At 47.0% G+C, this 25,858-nt stretch overlaps 1 protein-coding gene across 3 annotated transcripts in view; it reads right to left on the reverse strand.

Moving 5' to 3' along the window:
- Window positions 1-25,858, reverse strand: part of MYO10 (myosin X) — a 244,734-nt gene that overhangs the window by 190,384 nt on the left and 28,492 nt on the right. For all 3 annotated transcript variants that reach the window (XM_070056609.1, XM_008262083.4, XM_008262082.4), the window contains exon 2: window positions 2,368-2,466. In XM_070056609.1, coding sequence (XP_069912710.1) covers window positions 2,368-2,466 — 99 coding nt within the window. The remainder of the gene's footprint in view (window positions 1-2,367; window positions 2,467-25,858) is intronic.

Raw genomic sequence — 25,858 nt, forward strand, 5'->3', positions numbered from 1 at the left:
CACAGATAACATAAAGCCACGTATTTGATGATTGAAGATTTGAGTGCAAAATTCAGTGCTGTCTTAAGTATATGTTATTCTAGTTAGTTCTCCATAAACCCACCATCTATAAGTCCTGTCAAAACATGAATAGATCTCAGGTCCAGCTGCTTTCTGCTTCACAGGCATCCCATAACAGTGCAGGTTCGAGTCCCAGCTGCTCCAGTTTCAATCCGGCTCCCTGCTAATGGCCTGGGAAAGCAGCAGAATATGGTCCAAGTGTCTTGGCCCCTACCACCCATTTGAGAAACCCAAATGAAGCTCCTGGTTCCTGGCTTTGGCCTGGCCCAGCCCTAACTGTTTTGTTCATTTGGGGAGTTAACCAACAGATGGAAAATCTGTGTGTGTGTGTGTGTGTGTGTGTGTGTCTCCCTCTCACTATGTAACTCTGCCTTTCAAATAAGTAAGTAAATGTTAAAAAAAAAAAAAAAAAAAAAAGAGCAGAACTGCTAATTAACCTGACTGTCCATTCCACTGCCCACTCATTAAGAGCTGTCCATTGGAGGGAGCTGGCAACCTGGCACAGGTGCTGACTCCGAGGTAAAGTTAGGAGCACTAAGTGACTGAGTAGCTGTCGTGTTAGGAGCCTCTGACAAGCCTGGCATAGTTAGACAAGAACATAAAGCATTACTGGAGTATTGAGGTCACTGAGCTAAGAGAAATAAGCTTCTCACAACTGTCGAAATATAATCAAGTGAGTAATATTTATTTTCACAGACAGCACTTCTCATTCATCTTACATTAAAGAATGGGAAAACCAGAGCAACACCATCTCATGTACAGAAGAAACACCCTCAGCTGCCTAAGTAGGTTCCTAAAAAAGCCCAGGTTAAGTAGTTCCGTCAGCCCTCTTGGAGTGATGAGGACTCCCCACTACCCTCAAATCTCACTGGTCCCCAGCCAATGCGTCTGCCTCTCCCCACTCAGATGTTGAAATCCTTTCCTCCATAGCATTGGTATTCAGAGGTGTTGCCTCAGAGAAGCAATCAGGTCGGGAGAGTGAAGTCCTTGTCAGTGGGACTGATGCCTTTATGAAAGAGACATCAGAGAGCTGCCTTTCTCCCTCGACCACGGGAGGGCACGGCAAGAAGACAGCCAGCTGTGAAGCAGGGGCAGCTGTCCCTGGACACAGGACGTCACCACGTTTCCTCTTGAGAGACTTCCCAGCCTCCAGAACTGGGACCAAATCAGTTCTTGTCTGTAGACGTCACCCAGTCTGTGCTATTCTGTCACAGTAGACAGAATGGACTAAGACACTATGAGAGGGGCCGGTGCTGTGGTGCAGCAGGTTAATACCATGGCCTGAAGCGCCGACATCCCATATGGGCACGGGTTCTAGTCCCGGCTGCTCCGCTTCCAATCCAGCTCTCTGCTGTGGCCTGGGAAAGCAGAAGATGGCCCAAGTCCTTGGGCCCCTGCACCCGCGTGGGAGACCTGGAAGAAGCTCCTGGCTCCTGGCTTCGGATCAACGCAGCTCCAGCTGTTGTGGCCAATTGGGGAGTGAACCATTGGATGGAAGAACCTTTCTCTCTCTGCCTTTCCTCTCTCTGTATAACTCTGACTTTCAAATAAAAATAAATAAATCTTTAAAAAAAAAAAGACACTATGAGAGTTAAGAATTTTTTTTTTTTTTTTTTGACAGGCAGAGTGGACAGTGAGAGAGAGAGAGACAGAGAGAAAGGTCTTCCTTTTGCCGTTGGTTCACCCTCCAATGGCCGCCGCGGCCAGCGCGCTGTGGCCGGCGCACCGCGCTGATCCGATGGCAGGAGCCAGGAGCCAGGTGCTTTTCCTGGTCTCCCATGGGGTGCAGGGCCCAAGCACCTGGGCCATCCTCCACTGCACTCTCTGGCCACAGCAGAGGGCTGGCCTGGAAGAGGGGCAACCGGGACAGAATCCGGCGCCCCGACCGGGACTAGAACCCGGTGTGCCGGCGCCACTAGGCGGAGGATTAGCCTAGTGAGCCGCAGCGCCGGCCCGAGAGTTAAGAATTTTAAGAGACAGTAGTAAGGGCACCACTAGGAAAGCGTTCATGTATTTCAACTTCTCAAGTTGCTTGCACTTCTGATTTGTGGAGATGGTCACAGAAGGGGAAAGAGCCAACTGTTCTGTCCTCTGTCCCAGCCTGGCTGGAGCACCTGCTGAATTCCACTTGGGAGAATCATACTGTACCTAACACACACACAAGGTATACATTAGACAACCCCACTGGCTTTTTGTTGCTCAGAAAAAACACGTCAGGGTTGTACATGGACTGAAGCACGTATGCCCATGGGCACCATCTACGAGGCAGAACAGGGATGTCAGCAAGCTGCAGGGGCGGTTTCTCACCTGACCATAGTCTGTCCGGAAGACAACGACGCCTTCTGCACAGGAATTTACAGTGCTGGGAAAATGCTGGCCACTTTCTCTCAGCCAGACCCGTGTTCCCTGTAAACAAAGCAAACAGGATTTAACCATGATTGTGGATTGCATTTTGCGGTGAAACACCACTTACATTCCTTTCTTAGAAATCTCTTTGAAAAGTAAACGCATTTCTCAAATAAGCAAAGAATGAAACCTTCCAGACACATCATCCACAGCCCGTACTATCCCTGATTCTGATCCAGAGTCCATCCCACTCATCAGAGAAAGCAAAGAAAATAGCAGCCCTTGAATTCCTACCATGCAACCAACCTAGCTGGGTGATCTCATTTGACCCACAAATACCCCGTGAGGCAGGCACTGCTATCAGTCCCATTTCACAGGTGGAGCAGAAGAGGGAACAAGAGCTTATACAGCTGGGCTGCAGGCACCCCAAGTATAGCTACGTCACCACACTGCTTCTTCCCTTCAGGAACCCTGGGGGACCCCGGCTCCTCCCAGACAAAGCCCCGCACATCTGCCCACTTGAAGGACATCAGACCATTCCACGAAGTCTTACCTGTACCAGAATCAACTGCAGTGTGCAAACAAGGGATTAACGTTCCTAATAAATATCAGATCTCTGGCTGACAGAGTGAAATTTTCCAGGACTCCACCAAACCCCTCACGCACCTAAAAATTCACAGTGTAGCCTGAAAGAGAGCAACTTCCAGATGCTACTGTTTCAACCCTGGGCATATTTTTTGGCATTATCCAATTTTCATTTTTATTTTCCTCACTAGTTAAACAACTGGCAACCCAGACAGTTCTCAAATCAAGTCTCTCCCATTCCTAACACCATGCTATCTGTTTACATCACTCCGATTATGTTTTTCTCTTGAAATAATTCATAAATATACTAAAATGCATTCACAAATCTGTCAGCAATTCAATATTTAAAATATAAACGTTGAAAAATTAAACATAAATACCAATTCAACAATTAAAATGTTAACAGGGTGGGATTTAGTCAAACAGTAGGACACTGGTCAAGACACCCATGTTCCACATCAGAGTGCTTGGGTTCAATGCCTGGCTCTGGCTCCTGACTCCGGCTCCCTGCCAGTACAAACCCTGGGAGGCAGCAGGTGATGGTTCAAGTACTTGCATTCTTACCACCCATGTGGGAGACCTGAATTGAGTTCCAGCAGCCAGGCTTTGGCCTGGCTCAGCCCCAGTCATTGTGGGCATCTGGGGAGTGAATCAGCCAATGGGAGCTCCTGTCTCAATAGAAAACCTAACAACAAAAATATCTCTTTGCATAACAAGTTATCACACATATTTATATGTACTCTCATCCTCCTGAAAATAAAAATTTAAGAAGATATAAAATTGTGACTAAGAGTTGCTTTCTCAGTGCCAGTCATGATCCTATTTAGAGTCCACATACAAGGACCTAAAACTTTTCTCTAACCACTGTCAACTACGACAGGTGGGGGCACCACTTCATATCCAACAGGCTCCTTTCCCCCACTACCTGACCCACAGTAACTTCCCTGCCAGCTCTGCAACTCTCCTAGCATCCCCTCTAACAACTCCGTACCAGGCTCCACCCCACCACATGCAGCCTTTTCACCGTGGGATGGGGATTTCAATTGTTCACCCACCACGGTTCTTCCACTGTCTTCCTACAGAGGGGCTGGCAGCCTCCTCTGTAAAGGTAGAAAACAGTGCCAGAAGTGAGTATGAGGTGCTCCCATACCAATCCTGAAGCTGGAGCTCGCACTGTGGCACAGCAGGTTAACTTACCACCTGTGATATTGGCATACTATACGGGCGATGGTTCGAGTCCTGGCCACTCAGCTTTCAATTCAGCTTCCTGCTAATGTGCCTGGGATGCCCAAGTACTTGGGCCTCTGCACCCACATTGATGAAGCTCCTGGCATCAGCCTAGCTCAGCCCCATGCAAGATCACTCTGTCTCTCTGCAACTCTTTCAAATAAATAAATACATCTTAAATTAAAAAAAAAAAAATCCCGAAGCCCACCTATTTAAAGAACACATTAACATCAACAGGGGCCAAGTTCCTGTTCCCATCAAACTGGTCACATACTTCCGACTTCAGCTTCAGGCTGAGACACTGGGAACACAGTGACAGGAGGACCCTTAGAACTGCCTTGTGGTCTTGCCTTCTTTAGTAGCAAATGGCTGCTTGCAAAAAGCACAGTAACTTCAGGCATCTGCTAAGACCGTTCTCTCAAATATCATCCCCTATCCAAACCACATTATCTGGAATATTCTAGAAAAAGATTTCCAAGTGCCCGAGTGATTTTTTTTATCCCCTTTTTAATTCACACCATTTGAAAGTTTTGGAAGACCTCCAGATACATGCGTACACCCATGCCAATGGAAATTTCCACAGCCATATATGGCGAGAACTTTCACTTACTAGGTTAAAATCAAAATCCAAAGAATTCCGTGTGCTATGATCATTAGTGTACTGCGATCATGAGAAAAGATTTCATGTACCTGCTTCCCCACTGATTAAAACTGCCTATCTATTAAGACTGAAATGAAGATTTTACGATGCAACATTATCAAATCAACATTATTGTTATGAGGGTTAATATAAATCTCCTGACTTCCAGGGGCCACACAGAACCTATTTTCACTCTGACATGCAGCTTCTTTTGACTTGAACTTGGAGCTGCTGTGTTCTCTTTGCCTTCTTGTTTGAAAGTACTAAAAAGCCCTTTGTGGACACAGCCCTGTATGATCAAACACACAGCTTAGCTTCCGTAGTCCAAAGGTCTTTCTCAACAGGTGTGAAGAGCTGCTGATAAGCACGTTTCACAAAATCCAGGCCACATTTCAAATCTAGAGCCCAGTGGCCCGTCCCCTTAGATCTACAGTCAACAGCTGTCTTGCACAGGTAAGGAGGGAAACGTGATCAAAACACTCCCTTTGTTCTTCAAAAAAGTGGAACTGACAATTTTCACAGAATCAGAATTGTCAAGTAAAAGCGTTGAAATGGGTATTTCTACACAGATTGTTCTCGCTGGTTTCTCTGAGCCCCCAATCTTCCTACTACCATTCTATTAGAATAGAACACATATGCCCAGGTCTCAGAGAGGCCACCCACAAGCATTTGAAAACGGACTCGACGGGCAGACATTTACCAGAACATCCAAGTTTGAGTGGGAAGAAAACTCTGCCCACCATATGCAAACCATTATATTCTGTTATTGTTAAATAACATTTAATATCCAATACAGCAACCTAGTATATGGAGAAAGCTTACAATTTGGGCAAAAACTGCCTTTATTAGCAAGTGGAACAAGTTTGATCCTAACATACAGGTTTTATTAAAACCTAAGTATGTTTTCATCTTAATCTCTGAGCTGGATATGGGAGTGTTAAACTTAGCAGCTGAGAACTTTTCTGCACATAATCACCAGAAACGTTTTTGCAATAGAAAGCAATTGCACATAAATTGCTCATCTCTTTTGATCTTTGGAGCAATCCTGTAAGACAGAAAGGCAAGTAATACCATCCCATCTTCAAAAGTGAGGTTCACAAGGGGCCCCATTTTCTGTTACCAACAAATGATTTCCTGACTATAATAAAAAAGACTGCGTCTTCCAAATGTTGGTGAGGCTGCAGAGAAACCAATGGGAATGTAAAATGATACATCCACTTTAGAAAAGAGTTCGCCAATTTCTTCAAAAGCCAAATGCATTCTTATCATGCGTCCTTTCAATTCAACTCCTAAATATTTACCTTTTCAAAAGACAATTTTTACAAAGTTTTGTATGTAAATATTCACAGCAGCGTTACTCATAATAGCCAAATACTGGAAGCAATTCAAATCCCTGTGAAATGTTACAAACAAAATGTAGTAAATGAATGCAGTGGAACTGCAGTAATAACAAAAAGATCACTGATAGGTTCACCAACAAGGATGAACCTCAAAACCATCATGGTGAATCAAAGAAGTTAGACACAATTACATATTGTTGGCTTTCATTTGTATGAAATTTCTGGGCCAGGTGAATCTATACATACACAAAGCAGAAGAAAGGCTACCCAGAGCTGAGCGTGGAAGGGACACAAACCGAATAGGGAAAAAGGAACTTTTAAGGATGACAAGAACTGCTGTAAAATCAGACTGTAGCGATGGTTACACAACTGTATACATGAACCAAAAGCCATTCAATTGTGCACCATTAATGTGTGAACTATTCTGGATAGAATTATACCTCGATAATTTCAAGTTCTTTTAAGTTTTTTAAATAAATTGATTTCTCAGCCTATATACATCAACTGTACATGAATCTTCTTAACAATTTAATAGTAGGATAAGCCCAATCATGTTTCTATCATTGGGTGATGACAGTGTAAATAAATAAATAAAAATCCATAATAAAAAGCCAGATGATTAAGCATAAAGGTCAACCTCTGATGATCCATGTTGAATTCATTAAGTCTCCGTTCTCTATTAACACAGGATAGGGGGCTACAGGACCACAAAGAGACTTGCTCAGCTTCATCGAAGGACAGGGTTGTGGCAGACTGTAACACAGTATTACTGTGTTCAATGATCCTGCTACCTGAAGGTAATCAGAAATCCTGGTCAACTACCTCCTGACGCAGCCTCAACCATTCTTTGCTGTCTGGGGCTCCTTCTCCTTCCAGTGGCTGAGTGAGGGAGGTCCCAAAGCTTACGGTACTGACCTGCAAGTCCATTATACAAAAGGTTTCTGATCCTGGTAAAGAGGACAGTACTACCTGCACAGATTTCAGTTGTTCTATCAAGTAACAAATATTGGTGCTTGCGCTGTGGCATAGTAGGTTAATCCTCCACCTGCAGTGCCAGCATCCCATACGGGCACCTGTTCAAGTCCTGGCTGTTTCCCTTTCTATCCAGCTCTCTGCCATGGCCTGGGAAAGCAGTGGAAGATGGCCCAAATGCTAGGGCCCCTGCACCCATCAGGGAGACTAGAAAAAGCTCCTGGCTCCTGGCTTCAGATCAGCGCAGCTCTGGCCATTGCTGTCATTTGAGGAGCGAATCAGAAGATAGAAGACCTTTCTCTCTGTCTCTCCCTCTCTCTCTAACTCTGCCCTCAAATAAATAAATAAATCTTTTAAAAATACTATTATATTTCTCTACTAATGTAAATTTTTTTCCCAAAATAGTGAAAAAATAAGGTAAAGAAAAATCCAAAAGAAGAGATGAAGAATGACTTTTAAGGCCAGGCTGTGTGCCATGTTCTAACTAGATTTACCAAAAAGAGAACATTCTGGAGCCCAGAGGCCAGCATACAACTTGGTTTCAGACCCATGACAGGACACCAAATCTGTTTGTCTCACCTCTGACCACCCACATGACAAAGTGACAATTTGTCTCTGAAATGTAATCTGCTTTAAGAGTCAGAGATCACGTAATTCAATCGTGGGTAAGATAAATTGATATGGCTATGTGAATCCACAAAAATTCAGTAGACAAGAAGTTTTCCTACTTTTGCCTGTGATGTCTTAGCAAAGCATCACCTCGCTTAGAACATGTGCAATGCAGAAGCCCCAGGGGTGGGATGGAGTCACTGTTCTGATTAATTCCAGATATTGCCAAGTGAGTAATATATTAGCGTACCCAAGACTTAATTGGCACTGTTCTTCCTGTTTTATAGTCTTTTGTTGTTGTTGTTGAAAGTAGGAGACTCCTTTCCAACTTATCAGATGCTACATTTTCTAATTCTTATGACTCAAACACACATCAAAGGATTCATGGCTTTTTTGGACAGGCAGAGTGGACAGTGAGAGAAAGAGACAGAAAGAAAGGTCTTCCTTTTGCCGTTGGTTCACCCTCCAATGGCTGCTGTGGCCGGCGCGCAGTGGCCGGTGCACCGCGCCTATCTGAAGCCAGAAGCCAGGTGCTTATCCTGGTCTCCCATGGGGTGCAGGGCCCAAGTACTTGGGCCACCCTCCACTGCACTTCCCTGGCCATAGCAGAGGGCTGGCCTGGAAGAGGGGCAACCGGGACAGAATCTGGCGCCCCGACCGGGACTAGAACCCGGTGTGCCAGCGCCGCAAGGCGGAGGATTAGCCTAGTGAGCCGTGGCGCCGGCCGGATTCATGGCTTTTCTAACACAAAGTTCTAACACAGGTTTCTCAACTTCAGTGCTGTTGGCATTCTGGACTATTTCTTTGTTGGAGGCTGGGAGGTCTTCCCAGTTGATCCACTATGCTAGAGTGACACAAAGTTCTAGAATCTTGGTCAGTTTGAAGACATCTTAAAACCATTTGCTGTGGTTGACCTAATAATTGAAAATAGGCTCCACTGTCCAAATTCTGTGAATTTCAACAACCCCACAGAGTTTGATCAGTGCAGATAAAGTACACCTGGGCAGATCTAATTTCCGGTATCATTAAAGCACATGGAATGGAGGGCGTGGCAGCGGCAGCACAATTCAAAGCAGCTGACAAAGAAGGGCAAAGGGTGCCAAGCCTGATGGTCTGACAGTGGCGCCAGACCTCCGCCTGCTGTGTGTTTTTTAAAAAATAGAACTGATTTTTAATGTTTGCATGCAAGTGACTGAGCTACACAAACAAGAACTATCCACTATGCACTCCTTCAACTCTGATGACAAAATTTGTTGGAAACCTTGTACACAAAGCATGCAGGAACAGAGAAAGGAACAAGGTGAAGGGCAGTGCGCGATGAGTACAGGAATCACAGCGCTAACCAAAGGACTGGGACATGGGAACAGGGGAGCCCTGGGGGCTGGAGACTGCACCAGGGGATTCAGAAATGAAAGAAAGGATGTAACCTAATACTTCTCCCCTGCAGGGATGGCCACCCTCAGCAGTGGACCTGGGAATACAATGAACCAGTGAGGGCAGCCCTCTCCCCAAAGTATCCTGTGGCCTACATCAGTTGGTGGGCTCTAAAGACCCTTGCCATGGATTACACAAACAGAGCTCCTCTGCCTCAGTTCCTCATCTCAAAGCCACAGGGTTTTAGACTCCCTTATGAACAACCATATCAAATCCAAAGAGAAAGCTTCAACATGGTTCATGGCTGCTCTGATGGGAGCACGGGTGGCTTCAGGCTCAGGTCTGAATTAGGTGATGAGGTCAAAGCTCTGCTATGCTCCAACTAGGGAGGATGGCAAGGTCAAGAGTCACTTTGGGAGCAGACAGCTGGGAATATTGGAAATATGTGGCTCAAGGGTCCCAAATTTGTAGCATTGTTCTGTTGCCTTCGGAACAATGATAGGTGTTTGTTTTCTATACAGGTGGCCCAAAACAACTGTCCATGCCCACTGGAGCTGATGCGACTGAAATTCCTGTGGAAATGTGTTGTTGCCATCCAACTTCAGAATTCCTTCAACTAATATCCCCTCAGAGACCACACCAGAGTGCTGGGGAGCTGCCCATGGGGGCCTACAGGAGTCATTGGCGGTATCACTAACATACCATACATTTTCATAGTAAATATACTTCAGCAATTTGTAGCGTTCAGGTACATTATCATCATCATTCCCGTTTCTTGGTCTTCACTATGGTTTTTTTTTATTATTATTCTTTTATTTTTTATTGACAGTAGAATTACAGACAGTGAGAGAGAGAGACAGAGAGAAAGGTCTTCCTTCCGTTGGTTTATTCCCCAAATGGCTGCTACGGCCAGTGCTGTGCCAATCCGAAGCCAGGAGCCAGGTGCCTCTTCCTGGTCTCCAATGCAGGGGCAGGGACCCAAGCACTTGGGCCATCCTCCACTGCCTTCCTGGGCCACAGCAGAAAGCTGGACTGGAAGAGGAGCAACCGGGACTAGTACCCGGCGGGTACAGGGGCCCAAGCACTTGAGCCAAGCATGTGGGCCATCTTCTACTGCCTTCCCGGGCCACAGCAGAGAGCTGGACTGGAAGAGGAGCAACCGGGACTAGAACCTGGTGCCCATATGGGATGCCGGCGCTGCAGGTGGAGGATTAATCAAGTGAGCCATGGAGCTGGCCCCTACTATGGTTTTAAGAATCATCTATAACATGACTGCCATAGAGGACAGAAGGTTCTAAACAACTCAGAAACACTGACCTATCACACAAAGCGTGGTGTAAACCAGGGCCTCACTGCACTTATTACCATAAAGGTCACAGATGAACTTGCCCCAGGTCTTTGGTCCATCCCCATTGTCCAGTGCAACCAATGTGCCCATTATTCTGCCAATGATGTCGAACTCTGTCACCACCATCAGCTATCAGGAAAAGCACTTTCCATATACACAGGACGTGGCAGCAAGTGAAAGAGGAGAGGAAAAGGAAAGAAAACAGGAAAAGGGCCGGCGCTGCGGCTCACTAGGCTAATCCTCCGCCTAGCGGTGCCAGCACACCGGGTTCTAGTCCCGGTCGGGGCGCCGGATTCTGTCCCGGTTGCCCCTCTTCCAGGCCAGCCCTCTGCTGTGGCCAGGGAGTGCACTGGAGGATGGCCCAGGTGGTTGGGCCCTGCACCCCATGGGGACCAGGAAAAGCACCTGGCTCCTGGCTCCTGCCATCGGATCAGCGCGGTGCGCCGGCCGCGGCGGCCACTGGAGGGTGAACCAACGGCAAAGGAAGACCTTTCTCTCTGTCTCTCTCTCACTGTCCACTCTGCCTGTCAAAAAAATAAAAAATAAATAAATAAAAAAGAAAACAGGAAAAGGTTGTCTTTTATTACTAATAAAAACTACACTTCATTCAACATTCCCCAGGTAAATACACAAAGATTAATGGACCTCCCACGCTCTCAATCAAAATCACAACCCAAAGAAGCTATGCTAAATGGTATGAGGTCCAAATTACGCCCATCTACTTCTGTAAAGAGTTCACTCCTCGGTGTGGAGCTCCAGCAGGCGAATGCATCAGTCATAATTTTTAAGCTCTGATTTTCCCTATCAGAATTCCTCCAAACACCTTTCCAGATACTTTGTAAGATGAGAGCAACTAGAAATACTCCCAGAAGAAATGTAACATTGAAAGAAACAAGACCTATCCACTGTTTCAAACACTTAGGAATGTGATAAAATGAGGGACAAAAATAAAATTATCCCATTAGTTAACTAATCATCTTACAACCAACATGTATGTGTTTAAAAGAACACAGAAAACGGTCCTAACGTATCAGCCAACATGCCTAAAACTCAGTCATCCATCTGCAAATTGTTCCACCCATCCATCAAGCCTTCTTTGGCTCCCTCCCTCCCACAAGGCCATCCGCCCAAGAAACAGCTTTTGACCCCACTCCTATGTCCCACGCACTAGGGGAGATTGAACAGTAAATAAAGCTGTCCGGCTCTAAAGTGCACAAAAGTAAAGGAGCTCATTCTGATACCTTCCCCGTCCAGTCTCCTTGTCCCAGAGGGAAAAAATTATGTAACCCAAGGAACAGAACAAGAAAAGGAAGTAGGGAAACAGGGTAGAACAGGCAGATTTTATAGAATGTATAAAGCTGTTCCGATTCTAAGAATGCTCAGAAACTGTGGGAAATATTCTCTGATGGACACAAAACAGCTGGTATGAGAGCTGCATTCCTATTCCCCTCTTCCTTTTAGTGGAAACAGTAGGAGGTATAAAACAGAAAGGGCAACAAAAGACCACCACAAGAGGCTGGCACTCTGAAATGTTAACTGCACACGGCCTCTACCTTGTCTTTCTGAGAGCTTACTGTCCTCTCCTACGACTGACAAGGGCCATTTTTTTCCATGGGGGGAAAAAACTACAAATAAACAAAACTGATAAGATTATCTTAATGAGATCCTGGTTGTGTTCTGGCTACCATCTGTTTTTAGAAAAAATACACAAACTTATTCAGAACAGGAGTTTACTGTGACTTCATAAAAACAAATGACCCAAGAACACAGTAGGAGGTGAATACACTTAAAACAGCTATTTCTCGTTTCTGTTCATAGATATTAATTTCTTTGCAAAATTCTACTAACTTTTCAAAATAGTTAATACTGTTCATAAAATCATACTGAATTTAGTCTGATCAGAAAACCTGTTGGTGAGGATATGCACAAACCAGAACCTTCTTATCTGCTGATCAAAACGTGGATGGTATTCCTGCTGTGGAAATCAGGCTTGGCAGTCCCTCAAGAAATGACCCTGTGACCCCGCAATTTCATTCCTAGGTATATACCAAAGAGAAATGAAAATACACATCTCCAAAACTTGTACACAAGGCTCACAGCAGCCTTATTCACAATAGCCTGAAAGTGGAAACAACATGGATCGCCATCAACTGGTGAACAGATTTTGTTTAAAAAGATGCCACCCGAGACAACCACATCCCATATCAAAGTGCCTGGTCTGACTGCGGACTTCACTCTCAATTCCAGCTTCCTGCTAATGAGCACCCTGGGAGGCAGCAGGAACGGCTCAAGCAGCCCCCAGTCCCACGTCAGTGCTCTGCTGAGTGTCCAGAAAACCAACAGCAGCAACCACAGCGAGAAGCAGGGCCCCAGGGAAATTCCAGGGTGAGGCTGGAGAAGTGGCACTGGATGCTCCCCACAGGATATGGGCTCAAATGCCAGCTCTCCTACTAGGAGCCCAGGACCATTCCTCATTACTTGAGACAACTATGAACAAAATGAAGGGACAGGGGCCGGTGCTGTGTGCAGCCGGTTAAAGCCCTGGCCTGAAGCGCCAGCATCCCATGTGGCCACTGGTTCTAGTCCTGGTTGCTCCTCCTCTGATCCAGCTCTCTGCTATGGCCTGGGAAAGCAGTAGAAGATGGTCCAGGTCCTTGGGCCCCTGCACCCGCACAGGAGACCTGGAGGAAGCTCCTGGTTCCTGGCTCCAGATTGGCACAGCTCTAGCTGTTGCAGCCACCTGGGGAGTGAACCAGGGGATGGAAGACCTCTCTCTCTGTCTCTACTTCTCTCTGTAACTCTTTCAAATAAATAAAATAAATCTTTGAAAAAAAAATGAATGGACACTAAGCTTGTGTGAGATACAAATGTGAGAAGATCACAGGAATTCACTTATAAAGCACTCCAATGCTGTAAGGATTTCCACTCAGTGCGGGCTATCTACTGGGGTCACACCTGATGACTTTCAGCCTTCCTATCACTTTCATTTAAGGTTCCTCTGAATGCTGTTACCCAGTGTAAGAATGTACAGCTTCACTTAACTCTGCACATGCACAACCTCTCCTCCATTCTACCAAAACCATACTTTGCACTGTTTTCTAGTTTCAAAGCACTTTCTGTGAACTTTCTGAAGACTGTTCATAGACATGGGTTTCAATATTTTTTTGCACCAAAATAAACTGAATGGACACATGCTGAAGTCTGAGGCAAATCTTCTCCAGGACTCGGGGCTTCTCCATTAGCAGGTGCTTCTCTGGCAGCCAGCATGGGTGCACACAGATCCTCAGAGTACAAGACAGCAGGGCAGGGAAGGACAGTAAGGCTGGTGGGTAGGGCTTGCTGTTGCCGATTTCTGAGGAAAGTCACATTTCAGAGAGTCTGAATGTTCACATAAGTCACAAAGATAACACAGGGAAGTCCTGGTACATCCCTTCCCAGTTTCCTTGCTGTCAATATCTTCTGTGACTGCAGCTTATTGATCACCTACAGAACCATAGGAACACTGCTGCGAATGCAACACCACGTTTTACGTGTGTTTCACCAGTTTTTCCCTTTATCTTTTTCTGTCCCAACACACTGTGTCTTGCTGTCACGCCTTCTTTGATCTCCTCTGATCCATGACAATTCCTCGGCTTTTTGTTGTTGCATGGCCTTGACAATTCTGAGACACACTGGTCAGGTGCTTTGTAGACGGTCCCTTGGGTTGGGCTTGGTTGGGGAGTTTCTCCTGTATCGACTGAAGGGGAGCTGCCATGTCCCCAGGGAAGCAGTGGTGGCAAATGGAACCTCTGGGAGGGGACTGGGTCACAACAGCTTTGCCCTCATAAACTGATTAATCCGTTCACGTTCACGTGTGGCTTGGTTCTAACACTGGGCCTCCTCTGTTACACCTGCCATGCTATGGAGAAGCAAGGAGGCCCTCACCAGGCACTGGCACTGCACTCTTAGACTTTGGAGCCTCCAGAAACAGGAGCTAAATAACCCTCTACTCTTTGTAAGTTACCTTGCCTCAGGTATTTTGTCATAGCAACCGACAACAGACTAAGCGGTTTTCAATGACTCACTCCAAGGGGTCAAAATGCCTAACAGGACTTTTCCAGACCTGGACTGTGGAGCCTCGGACAAATTAACCTGCATGGCCCTGGTTTTCGGTATCAGCAGAAGGAGAAAAATAAGTGCAGTCTGTCTCCCAGAAGTGCGGGTTCCAGCAGGCTAACTCTGAGAATGCAGGTGAGAGGATATGCAGAGAGCAAGGGTGGCCCGCGGAGTCATTTAACAACCAGGTGCTGTGCTGTGACAAGAAGACAAAGACAGTAACGACTCGGCCTCGCTTCCCGGAGCCTGCAGTCCAGTGGATGATGGGCTGATGGAGATGAGGTTGAAATCAATCATTTACACTTGACGGGCAAGACTGATGCAGGGATACACACGGAGCACCAGACCCCAGGAGTGCCGACACAGGAAGCAAGGTTAAGAGAGATCCATGAATTGGATCCCAGTGAGAGGAGGGTTCCAAGGGATTCATAAGATTGACCCCCAAGCCAGACGGAAGCTTCAGGTTGAAAGGTCTAATATTCTGCAAATTAGGCAAGGGCTAGCATAGACCAAGACGCGCTGTAAACTGGTTTACACAGCTCCATCTGTCACCATCCTTAACTATTAACAGCTCCACACAACTAAACAATGAAGGCATTCACCTTTGTCCAGCCCAAGAAAACCCAGCCTCAGCTGCCTGCTGCTCTAAGAAGCACCAAGGACTGAACTCGCCTCTCCCTCACCATTAAAACACAGGCAAAGTTACTGCATTTTGCCATCAACACATGTTTTTCAAATTACATGTAAATCTCTCTCTCTCTCTCTCTCAGCAGTTAAGGTACTTTAATTCACCCTCAGTTCAGAAAACCCTCCAACTGGGAAATTTTCAAGATATCCTTCAGCAGAATGGAAGGCTGCGAGGAAGTGGGAGCCAGGGGCTGCAGCGAGGACCCCAGGGTGTGGAGCACAGAGAATGCACTCGCCCAGGATGTGTTTTCACAGCCATAGAGCCAGGTCCCTCCCTCCTGGGGCAGGTCACGACAAGCTCTGAGTCCTGGGTGAAACAGACAGAGTGCTTCCCAGCTCCTACTGGCTCCTTGCCAGGGTGTCCCCCACTGGACATCAGGCCCCCTGGTCCCAAATGAGGACTCCCCCTCCTCCGGCCTGCTTTCCTTTCTCCTGCCCAGGAGCAGGGGTAAAAGTAGGCTCAACCCAGCAAGGAAGCAGCTTTCCCAGGGAGACACTGGGAACCCTGAGAGATCTCCTAGGAATGGATTCCAGCACCCCAGCCCTTCCTCTCATGCCACAGACCCTTCCCAAATTACTCCAGACACAATTTAAGCTACCCCCAGCATACAAAAACACACACACTCAGTGAAAAGCCCAACTCCGCTCTGTAGGCAAGGGCATGCATGCAATCAACCTGTCCTTAACACACAGAGAAGGGCTCCTCCCACACACCAGGGCTGGGGCAGAGAGGGAGGCCAGGGAGCCAAGATGTAGCTGCTGAGCCAGGCAGGGTCACAATCCCAGCTCCTGGCCTCTGCGCCCTCCGTGCTCCTCTCCTGGATGCTTCTCTCTAAAACTCTGAAAAATGGAGCCCTTCTTTCCTGTGCAGGCTGACCACAGTAGGCTAAGCTCATGTCTGAGAGGCCTCAACCAGGCCAGGCCAACCTCTGATAAATGCTCCTGGACAGAAGCTGTCTGGGAGGGAGGCCTGCAGCCCTGTCTTCACTGCAGAGCCCTCAAAAGTCAATAGTTCCCAGAGACCAATGGCCAGTGCACAGCACTGGAATGACAGGGACTGGCCTCTATGATTCTAGGGCCCGGCTTGGGGTGGGGACCATGTTCGCCTTCCCTGATCCAGTGTACAGCAGGATGGGGCAGGGGTCTTCCAGTGGCTACCCAGAAAAACCCAGCCACTCAGTGCCTTTTTTTTTTTTTTTTTTTTTGACAGGCAGAGTTAGACAATGAGAGAGAGAGACAGAGAGAAAGGTCTTCCTTCCTGTTGGTTCACTCCCCAAATGGCTTCTACGGCCAGTGCACTGTGCCGATCCGAAGCCAGAAGCCAGGTACTTCCTCCTGGTCTCCAATGCAGGTGCAGGGACCCAAGCACTTGGGCCATCCTCCACTGCCTTCCCAGGCCACAGCAGAGAGCTGGACTGGAAGAGGAGCAACCGGGACAGAATCCAGCACCCCAACTGGTACTAGAACCCGGGGTGCTGGCACTGCAGGCGGAGGATTAACCTAGTGAGCCTCAGCGCAGGCCCACTCAGTGCTTCTTAAATCTGGTTTGATTCAAAACAACCCTACATGAAGGAATCATCAGTTAAACACACACGTTGGATTTCAAACCAACGATCTGAACAACTGGGAAAGCATTAGCTCCAAAGAAAGCTGGGGAAGGAGGAAGGGAGAGAGGGAGATAAGGCTTCCCCCTTCCCTTTCTCTCTCTCCCCCACTCCCACTCACATACGTAACTCTTTCTACAGAACCGAGCCTCTGGCTCCTGAGGAATTGGCTACAAAACGCTGATATTGACTTCTGCAGTTATCATCTACTCTGAGAGTTAACATTCATTGCTATCCCTGCACTGCATTTACTTGGAAACTGTTTAGTTGAAAGGCCAGTCATTTTGAAACATTATCATTTAGAAATTATTTTAGAAATTCCCACAAAAATATGCCTGTGACAAACCTGGTCTGCTCAATGCCATGGTTTGAAATTTTGGTTCCCCCAGAGTTCATGTGTTGGAAACAATCCCCAATCCAACAGTATTGACCGATGGTAGTTTTTAGAGATAATGAGGTCACAAGTACCCTGCCTCCATGAATGAACATGGATGAATTCAGCCCTCTTTTTGCTGAATCACTCACCTGTATACTCTCTTGCCTTTCTGCCTTCCACCATGGGATGACACAGCAAAAATACCCTCACCAAACGCAAGCCCCTTGACCTTGGACTTGCCGGCCTCCAGAAATGTAAGAAATAAATCTCTATTCTTCATAAATTACTCCACGGCCACACAAAACTAAGATACTGAACATTAACTATCATTTACTCTTTGTTAGAAAATGTCCTCTATTAGCCTGATTTAGGGACCCTGCACTGCCACCACAGATAACCCAATAACACAGAGCATCTTACCTGAAGACAGGTAAAGTGCCCTCCCCTTGGATGGGCCCATGTCAACGTGTGTGAAAGCCTACACTTCGACTCTGCCAGTGGAAACCAGGACCCCCCAGAGACTTGCCTGGGATGCACAGGTTCCACTTTCTCACCAACAACAGCAAACTGGAAGCTTCTCAAAGTCACTCAATACTAACTTCCCCGTCCTCTCTACAAATGCCGCAGGGGTTTGTCCACAGGCCCTGGAAACCCAGAGAAACAATCACTGGTCTCCATGCTATGGGGACACTGTTCTCTGGGGACCTTCTGCCACAGACTATGGGATCCAGCATCATTCAAGAAGGACAGAGCTTGGGACAGGGGCTGTGGTGTAGTGGGTTAATAAGCCTCTGCCTGCAGCGCCAGCATCCCGTATGAGTGCCAGTTCATGTCCTGGCTGCTTCTCTTCCCATCCAGCTCTCTGCTATGGCCTGAGAAAGCAGAAGATGGCCCAAGTGCTTGGGCCCCTGCACCTGCATGGGAGACCCATAAAAAGCTCCTGGCTTCAGACTGGCCCAGCTCTACCTGTTGCGGTCATTTGGGGAGTGAACCAGTGGTTGGAAGACCTTTTTCTCGGTCTCTCCCTCTCTGTAACTGTACCTCTCAAATAAATTAAAAAAAAAAAAAAAAAAGGAAATATGCAATAAAATCTTTAAAAAGGACAGAGCCAAGAGGATTCGAATCCCTGAGCTGACCAAAGAGTCAAAGCCTCTCACACAGGTTTGGTTGAAAGGCAAGTGTTAACAGGAAAACCAGTAACAAATACAATGGTATTTCCAAAAGTTCATGGATAATGGGAACTAAAAAGTTAAGTTTACTTTGGTGCAAAGGTTTTTTAAATCCAAGCACAATTTTTTCATAATACGTATTTTCCACAAACTTGTTGATGACCTTCTGTAGGCACAGTTCTCACAATTTTTAAAATAAACCTCAATTTTCTGTGCATTTTTGCAAGACCACTTGTATAACTGTCCTGCCGTATGTATGAGGTCTACCTCCAAACTGAAAATACTTTTTAAAAAAACTGCACTGAACATATACTGCCTTTTCCTCTTGTAGGCATCCCCTAAACAATACTGTACAAAAGCCAATACTACACCATTCTATGGAAGGGACTGGAGCAGCCACAGATTGTTGTGTCACAGGGGCTCTTGGTGTCCCCTGTAGTTACCGAGGAACTAGGGATGAGCGACAGCTGCACTGCTCAGTGGCTGACACAGAACTCAGCTGCAATCATCATCCACCCAACAGACGCTTTCGCTCATTCGAAGAGTGTTATTAAAACTCTGCAGACCCTACCAATCTCAAGAACTCCTTGAACTTGTTTTGTTCTAAGAAGCTGACCTACAGGCCAGCGAGCCCTCTCTGCTGTCATCAATCACAGGCTGGGAGATAAGCAGAATTCCTCCAAGAAGCACCACTGGCAGCGGGGGAGGCGAGGTCGTGAGGGAAGCGGCTCAGCAGTTTTCCCCAGGGGAGCGGCAGCAGAAACTGCGAGCAGAGACAGGGCCTCAGGAGCTCCCTGCTGGGTGGGCCTGGTTCTGTGGGAGCCCTTCCTGTCTGCCAGCAAGAAGATGCGCCCAACAGACACATGGGGCACTTTACATTTTCCAGCGGTCACACTTAAAAAAAAAAAAAAAAACACAAAGAAACAGGTCAGATTAGTATCTTTTATTTTATCTGTCTTAAAGCATTTATTCCTTTAATAGTATCTTTTATTTAACCTAAAAATCCCAAAATAATCACTTAAGCATGTCATTGATGTAAGAACGTCTTAGTAAGATATCTGACCTCCTTGTTTGCATACCCATTCTCATAACCTGGTGTATTTGTCACACTCACTGCACACCTCAGTTCAGCATGGCCACATGGAGCTGCTGATTAAAGCTCTAGACAGCACAGCTGTGGACTCCAGAATCCAGAGAAGGAGTTTTGTGAGTAAAGATAATGTCTTCTAAATGTCTGCTATTCCCCATTTTAGGGAACAGATGAGGGGGTCTTCAAACAGTCCATGGAAAATGTGTATTATGAAAAATCTATGCACAGGTTTAAACATTTTTATGCATGAAAATAAAGTTATCTTTAAATTCCATTTTCTACTTTTTGAACTTGTTGAAGTACCTCGTATGTACAAGATTCCCGGGACAAGCAGCCAAGTATGTAGGATGTACCCACCACCTCGCCTGTCCCACCCTGAACTGCCACAGTCCAATACCCACTCAAACTTCTTCTCCACCTCCACCCGAAGTTAATATGGTGAAACAGCATTGCTCCAAGAATATAAATTCTGCATGTTCAGTGTATGTGATGATTTAAGCAGCTCTAGGAACCCAGTACATAAATTGCCCTAAAGCAAGAAACAAAAACTTGTTTACTGCAGAACGGAACTCACAGCAATGCTTTCTACATTCTTGAACCCCTAACTGCACACGTCAGCTCTTGGTCTGCCTGGTCTGAGTTACTGATGGTTCGGAGTGAAATCAAATACAACCACACCATGAACTACAGAACAAATAGCAGAGGGTGCGTGCTCTTACCTCAAAACTGCCCTTTCTGCACTTAGAAATGTTTAACGTAACAAAAGGAAAAGTGGCTTGCAGGGTGAATTACAGTGATCCCAGGCAAATGTACTTTGAACTGGAGTTCCCATGGGCTGCAGGTGAGACACTGAAATTTGCCTGAGCAACAGAAAAAAAGTTTCCCTGGAGCCTGCAGGGATGCATCTCGAGTGACTGCACTGTGGTGCAGTGGGTTAAGCCGCTCCCTGTTGACTCCAGTATCACATACTGAAGGCCAGGTTTTTGAGTCCTGGCTGCTCTGCTTCTGACCCAGCTCTTTGCTAATGCATTAGGGAAAGCAGGAAAAGACGGTCCCAGTGACTGAGCCACTGCCACCCACGTGGGAGACCCGGATGAGGCTTTGGGATCCTGGCTTCAGCCTGGCCCAGTATCAGCCATGGCAGTCATTTAGGGTTTGAATCAACAGATGGAAGATCTCTGTCTCCCTTCTTCTGTCACTCTGCCTTAAAAAAAAAAAAAAAAAAAAAAAAAAAAAAAACAAAACAACAACAAAACTGACAGCATGACCCCCAAAACCTAAACACCCGGGGGCCTACAGCCAGGCACTATTTATCCTGCCTACTGCTCCATCCTCCCCTGGGACACTGCTCAGGTCTCACTCAGGGTGAGCTAAGCCTCTGCCCATTGCTTTGCCCACAACACAGGTTCTTCAGCCCCCCTGGAAGGCCCTTGTTCCCTGCTCAGCTCCCCACTTCTTGAGCCTCCACCGGATAGAGAAGTCCAAATGTAAACAAAACAGCTCACTGCATGCCAGCCTCCATGCTAAATCACCTCTGCTTGTTCTTCCCTCTATCTCGGCACACACTGCAGTACCTGCCACTGAGAAGGAAGAGAGGGATGGAGGGAGGGTTTGTGACAACATCCAAGGAACACACTGGCTTCAGTGCAAACTCCACCCAGCCGCACACTTAGCCAGAAGAGTGTTTGCAGTTTACCGACCCTGCCCTATTGACAAGGACCTTGACATTTCTGTGTGCAACTCACTTTCCCAAGCTAAGCTCTACACATTTAAACAGACGTCGAGAAGACTCATACAGCAGATTGTAAGGCTCACATTTGATGAGTAACAATGATAGTGACAAGCAAGTAGTACACCACGCCCTGAATTTTCTCCCAACACCCATTGTCTTTTACAGCTTCCTACACTGAGTGACCAGTGTGTCCTTCTCTTGGAACCCAGGCAATGATGCACTCACAGCCCCACCTCCTGCACTACCCCCAGGGCAGACCAGACTGCCATGTTCCGCAGGCAGAAAGGGTACCAGGAATCCTCACACCCCCTTCCTGGCTCCCTGGCATATTCTAGAGCCAGACCATCACGAAGCCCTATTTCCCAAGTGGCGTGAGTTGCTTTAACATCACAGATGTGAGAACCTGTTGGCTTTTTCAGCCCAGGCCAAGGTAGGCAAAAATATTTCCAGAACTTTATCCTGATATTCTACATCTTTCATGCATCACAAGGTATTTTCCTACCTTTCAACAAATTCATTTTACCTGGAGAGCCACCCCCAGCCAGAATTCCAAATGCATGCATTCACTGTACAAATATTTCCTTATCCCTTGTGGCTGTGGCATTGTGCCAGAGCCACGAAGGATGCAGAATTCCGTGGTGAGGACATCAGGTCCTGATCCCTCCCTGCTGCACAGCCTAGCAGAGTAACAGCAACAGCAATCGACCCCGTGCCAGCCACTGTCCTGAGACACACATGCACTAATCTGCTTAATTCTTCCCATGCCCTTTGAGCAACGAACTAACATTGATGCCATTTCACAGGTGAGGGAAATAAGGCACAAAATGGGTTTCAAAAACTTGCCTCAGGTCCCAGAACTAACAGGTGGTAGAAAGGGTTTGGTTTTTCTTTTCTTTTCTTAAATTAATTAATTTGAGAGACAGAAAGTACAAGACAGGGAACTTCCATCTGTTTCACTCCCAAAATGGCTGCAACAGCCAAGGCCACACCAGGCTGAAGCTAGGAGTCCGGCACTCAATCTGATCTCCCAGGTGGGTGGTAGGGACCCAGGTACTTGTGCCAACACCTGCTGCCTCCTCAGATGCACATGAATAGGAAGCTGGAATCCAAAGCAGAGCAGAGACTCAAACCCAAGCACGCCCGTATGAAATGTGGCATTCCAAGTGGCATTTGAACTGCTGCAATAAATACCTGACCTAGTTTTTCTTTTTTTTTTTAATATCAGTTTTATTGGTATATACTTACACATACCAGAAAATTAACTGATCCCAGGCAAGTCCATCCTCAGAGACATGCACAGTTCCACCTCTCCCATCCCTCCGATATCTGAAGCCACTGCTTACTATTTACCAAGTGCAGATGGCAAACATCAATTCACAGAGTGGTCAAGGGCTTAACTGCTGTAATGCATGGTAGTAAAATAGCACAGCCAGACGCTTAGTACAAAGAACTGATCAGCAGCCTAAAATATGAATAAAAGCTGGTCTGCTCTTAAAGAGTTTAGTATAGCAGAGACAACCCTTGTAAACGCAGAAACAGCCATAAGAAGAGCACACTTCAAAAAGTTCAAGCAAGAGGCCAGTGTTGTGGCAGAGCAGGTAAAGAAGTTGCCTACAAGGCCGGCGCATCTCAAGCTTCCTGCTAATGTACCTGTGAAGGCAGCAGAAGACGGCCCAAGTGCTTGGGTCCCTTTCACCCAACTGGGAGACCCAGATGAAGTTCCAGGCTCCTGGCTTCGGAATGGCCCAGCCCCAGCCATTGCAGACATTTGGGAAGTGAACAAGCAGATGGAAGACTGACTGATCTCTCTCCCGGGGCCCCAACTCTACCTTTCAAATAAACAAATCTTCTTCTTAAAAAGTTCAGGGGGAAATGGCATTAAAAGATAAGTTTAGGGGTGGATTTTGTGGCACAGTGGATTAAACCTCCACTTGGGGATACCTGTATCCCATATAGGAGTGTCATGTTCAAGTATCAGCTACTCTGTGCTTCTGATCCAGCTTCCTGCTAATGCCTCTGGAGGCCATGAATGATAGCCCAAATACTTGGGTACCTGCCACACATGTGAGACCTGGATGGAGTTCCTAGCTGTTGGCTTCAGCCTGGCCTAGCTCTGGTTGTTGCAGGCACATGTGTAGAGTGAACCAGAGGATGGGAGATATATCTGTGTCTCTCGCTCTCTTTGTTCCTTTCTTCTTTTTTTCTTTTTATATGATTATTTATTGGAAAGGCAGAGCTAGAGAGATAGAGAGAAAGAGGGAGAGACAGAGAAAGAGAGAGGTCTTTTATCTGCTGGTTAATTCCCCCAAATAGCTGCAATGACCAGGGCTGGGCCAGGCTGAAGCCAGGAGTTTCTTACAGGTCTCCCACATGAGTACAGGGGCCCAAGTACTTAGGCCACCTTCTGCTTCTTTCCCAGGTGCATGAACAGGGAACTGGATGGGAAGCAGAGCAACCAGGACTCAAACAGGTATCCATATGGATGCTGTGTATCAGGCAGTGGCTTAACCCACTACGCCACAACGCAGGCCCCATCTCTCTATTACTGCCTTTCAAACAAATAAATAAATCAACCTTAAAAGAAAAAAAGCTTAAGATACTTAAAAAAAAAAAAAAAAGATATGCTAGGATCGGCATTGTGGCACAGTGGTAAGCTGCCACCTGCAGTGCCAGCATCCCATATAGGCACTGGTTCGAGTCCTGGCTGCTTCACTTTCGATCCACTCTCTGCTATGGCCTGGGAAAGCAGTAGAAGAAGGCCAAGTCCTTAAGCCTCTGCACCTGTGTGGGAGACCTGGCAGAAGCTCCTGGCTCCTGGCCTCGGATTGGTGCAGCTCTGGCCGTTCAGGCCAACTGGGGAGTGAACCAGCGGATGGAAGACCTCTCTCTCTGCCCCTCCTATTCACTCTGTGTAACTCTTTCAAATAGATAAATCTTTAAAAAAAATTAAAAAGATATGCTTACTTTGGCAAAAAAAAAATACACCGAAATTCATGCATGTGAGAGAGAGAAAGCAACGAAATCATAAGTGCAGATCAAATACAAAGGGGAATTGTGTGTTTACATGGGAGTGGGGACCTGTATTCCCTGAGCCCGTGTTTAAAATGAGAGGATGGATGAGAATGCTGGGCTGAACACTGGGCTCAATCACTGGCAGCACCAAGTACAGCAGAACGGCACAGGCCTCTATTGATACGAGTCTTGCCTATTTAACTCAACACGAGGCAAGAGATTTTGCTGGTGCGCACAGCACTCTAAATCCATGCTTCCAGAGCCTGACTCTTGAGCAAACCTACACGCACCTGCTTTCAGACACCTAGAAGGAAGCGCCTCCAAGAGGGATCCCAGCATCCCACACTTGTCTGCTCTCATTCTGCTAAGCTCCCGGTGTGTCCTGAGAACAATCATCTCCCTTCCTGACCTCGATGTCCTCTTCTCACAAACCCTTCCTATTGTCTGAGCCTGTCCTGGGACCCAGACCCTCCTGCTCTCAATAGGAGAGAGGGCAGGAGGGGGCTGGAGTGAAGAAGCAACCAAAGGAACACCAGCTTGGCCCTAAGGCCAGCAGCTCACCCTGGAGTGAGCTGCCTCACTGAAAGCCAGCCCTCCCCTCAGCGCAGGAACAGCCCCCAGCCAGCCAGGGCCAGGGGCCCATTTCAGACCTCCCCTGATTGGCACATGCTGCAAATCTGGCAAGTTCCATTCCAGGTCTGCCAAAGAAAAAGATGGTCTCCTTGGACGCAACCCACTTTCAAATATAGTTTATGGCTCTCAAGGACCCAAGGGCACCAAGTGACCCTCCTTTGTTTGCTTTACAGAATAAACTCTCTGCTGCCCGAGGAGCTGAGAAGTTTAACCCCTGATTCCAAGGCTGCTGGCCGGTCGGGCAGAGGCTTCCCAAACCAAGTCAGCTGGATGTCACAGGGACAGCCCTGTGCAAAGCAGGAAGCTCAGCAGCATTCCTGGCCTGTGCAGACCACCTATGTGACACATAGGTGTACACACTGCCACATGTCCCCCGGGGTGGAGGGAAAAAATCAGCCCCTTAGGCACCACCGGTCTGCTGCTTCCGACAAGCACTGGAAGGAGTCTTAAGTCATTAACTGCCCAGGGCTGAGTGCCAGCAGCCAGCATGGCCAACTCTACCACATCGTCAACCTCCATAAACTTCCTCTACCCCAGCCTGAAGGTCTGTGCCATCATGAGGCCAGTCAAGCTAGGGAGGGGACATTCTTATCACTGCCATGCCCTACACTGTCCCTCATCAGTCCCTCTGTGTTGATGTCCCCGAACCACTGCCTCTCCTCTCAGGCCCCTTGGCCAACGTGAAGAAGAAAAATCATCTATATTCCAGAACTCAGACGGACACCATCACTCCCGATACCACTTCAACATTTTTATTTCCCCCTTCTGTTTGTTATTTGCCTCTCTGGAATTTTATTTATTAAGTGAAGGAGCTGGAATTCAAGGCAGCGACAAGTCCAGGGCACACAGTCTGGTAATTAGCACCATCCAGCCTCTCAAAGAAGGGAATCCAGGGGAAATGGGAAGGAATAGTGTAGATGTAAACCCAGGGAGCCCAAGAAAAACTCAGAGACTGAAGG

This window comes from Oryctolagus cuniculus, chromosome 14 (assembly GCF_964237555.1).
Source record: "Oryctolagus cuniculus chromosome 14, mOryCun1.1, whole genome shotgun sequence".
In the NCBI taxonomy this organism is placed as follows: Eukaryota; Metazoa; Chordata; class Mammalia; order Lagomorpha; family Leporidae; genus Oryctolagus; species Oryctolagus cuniculus.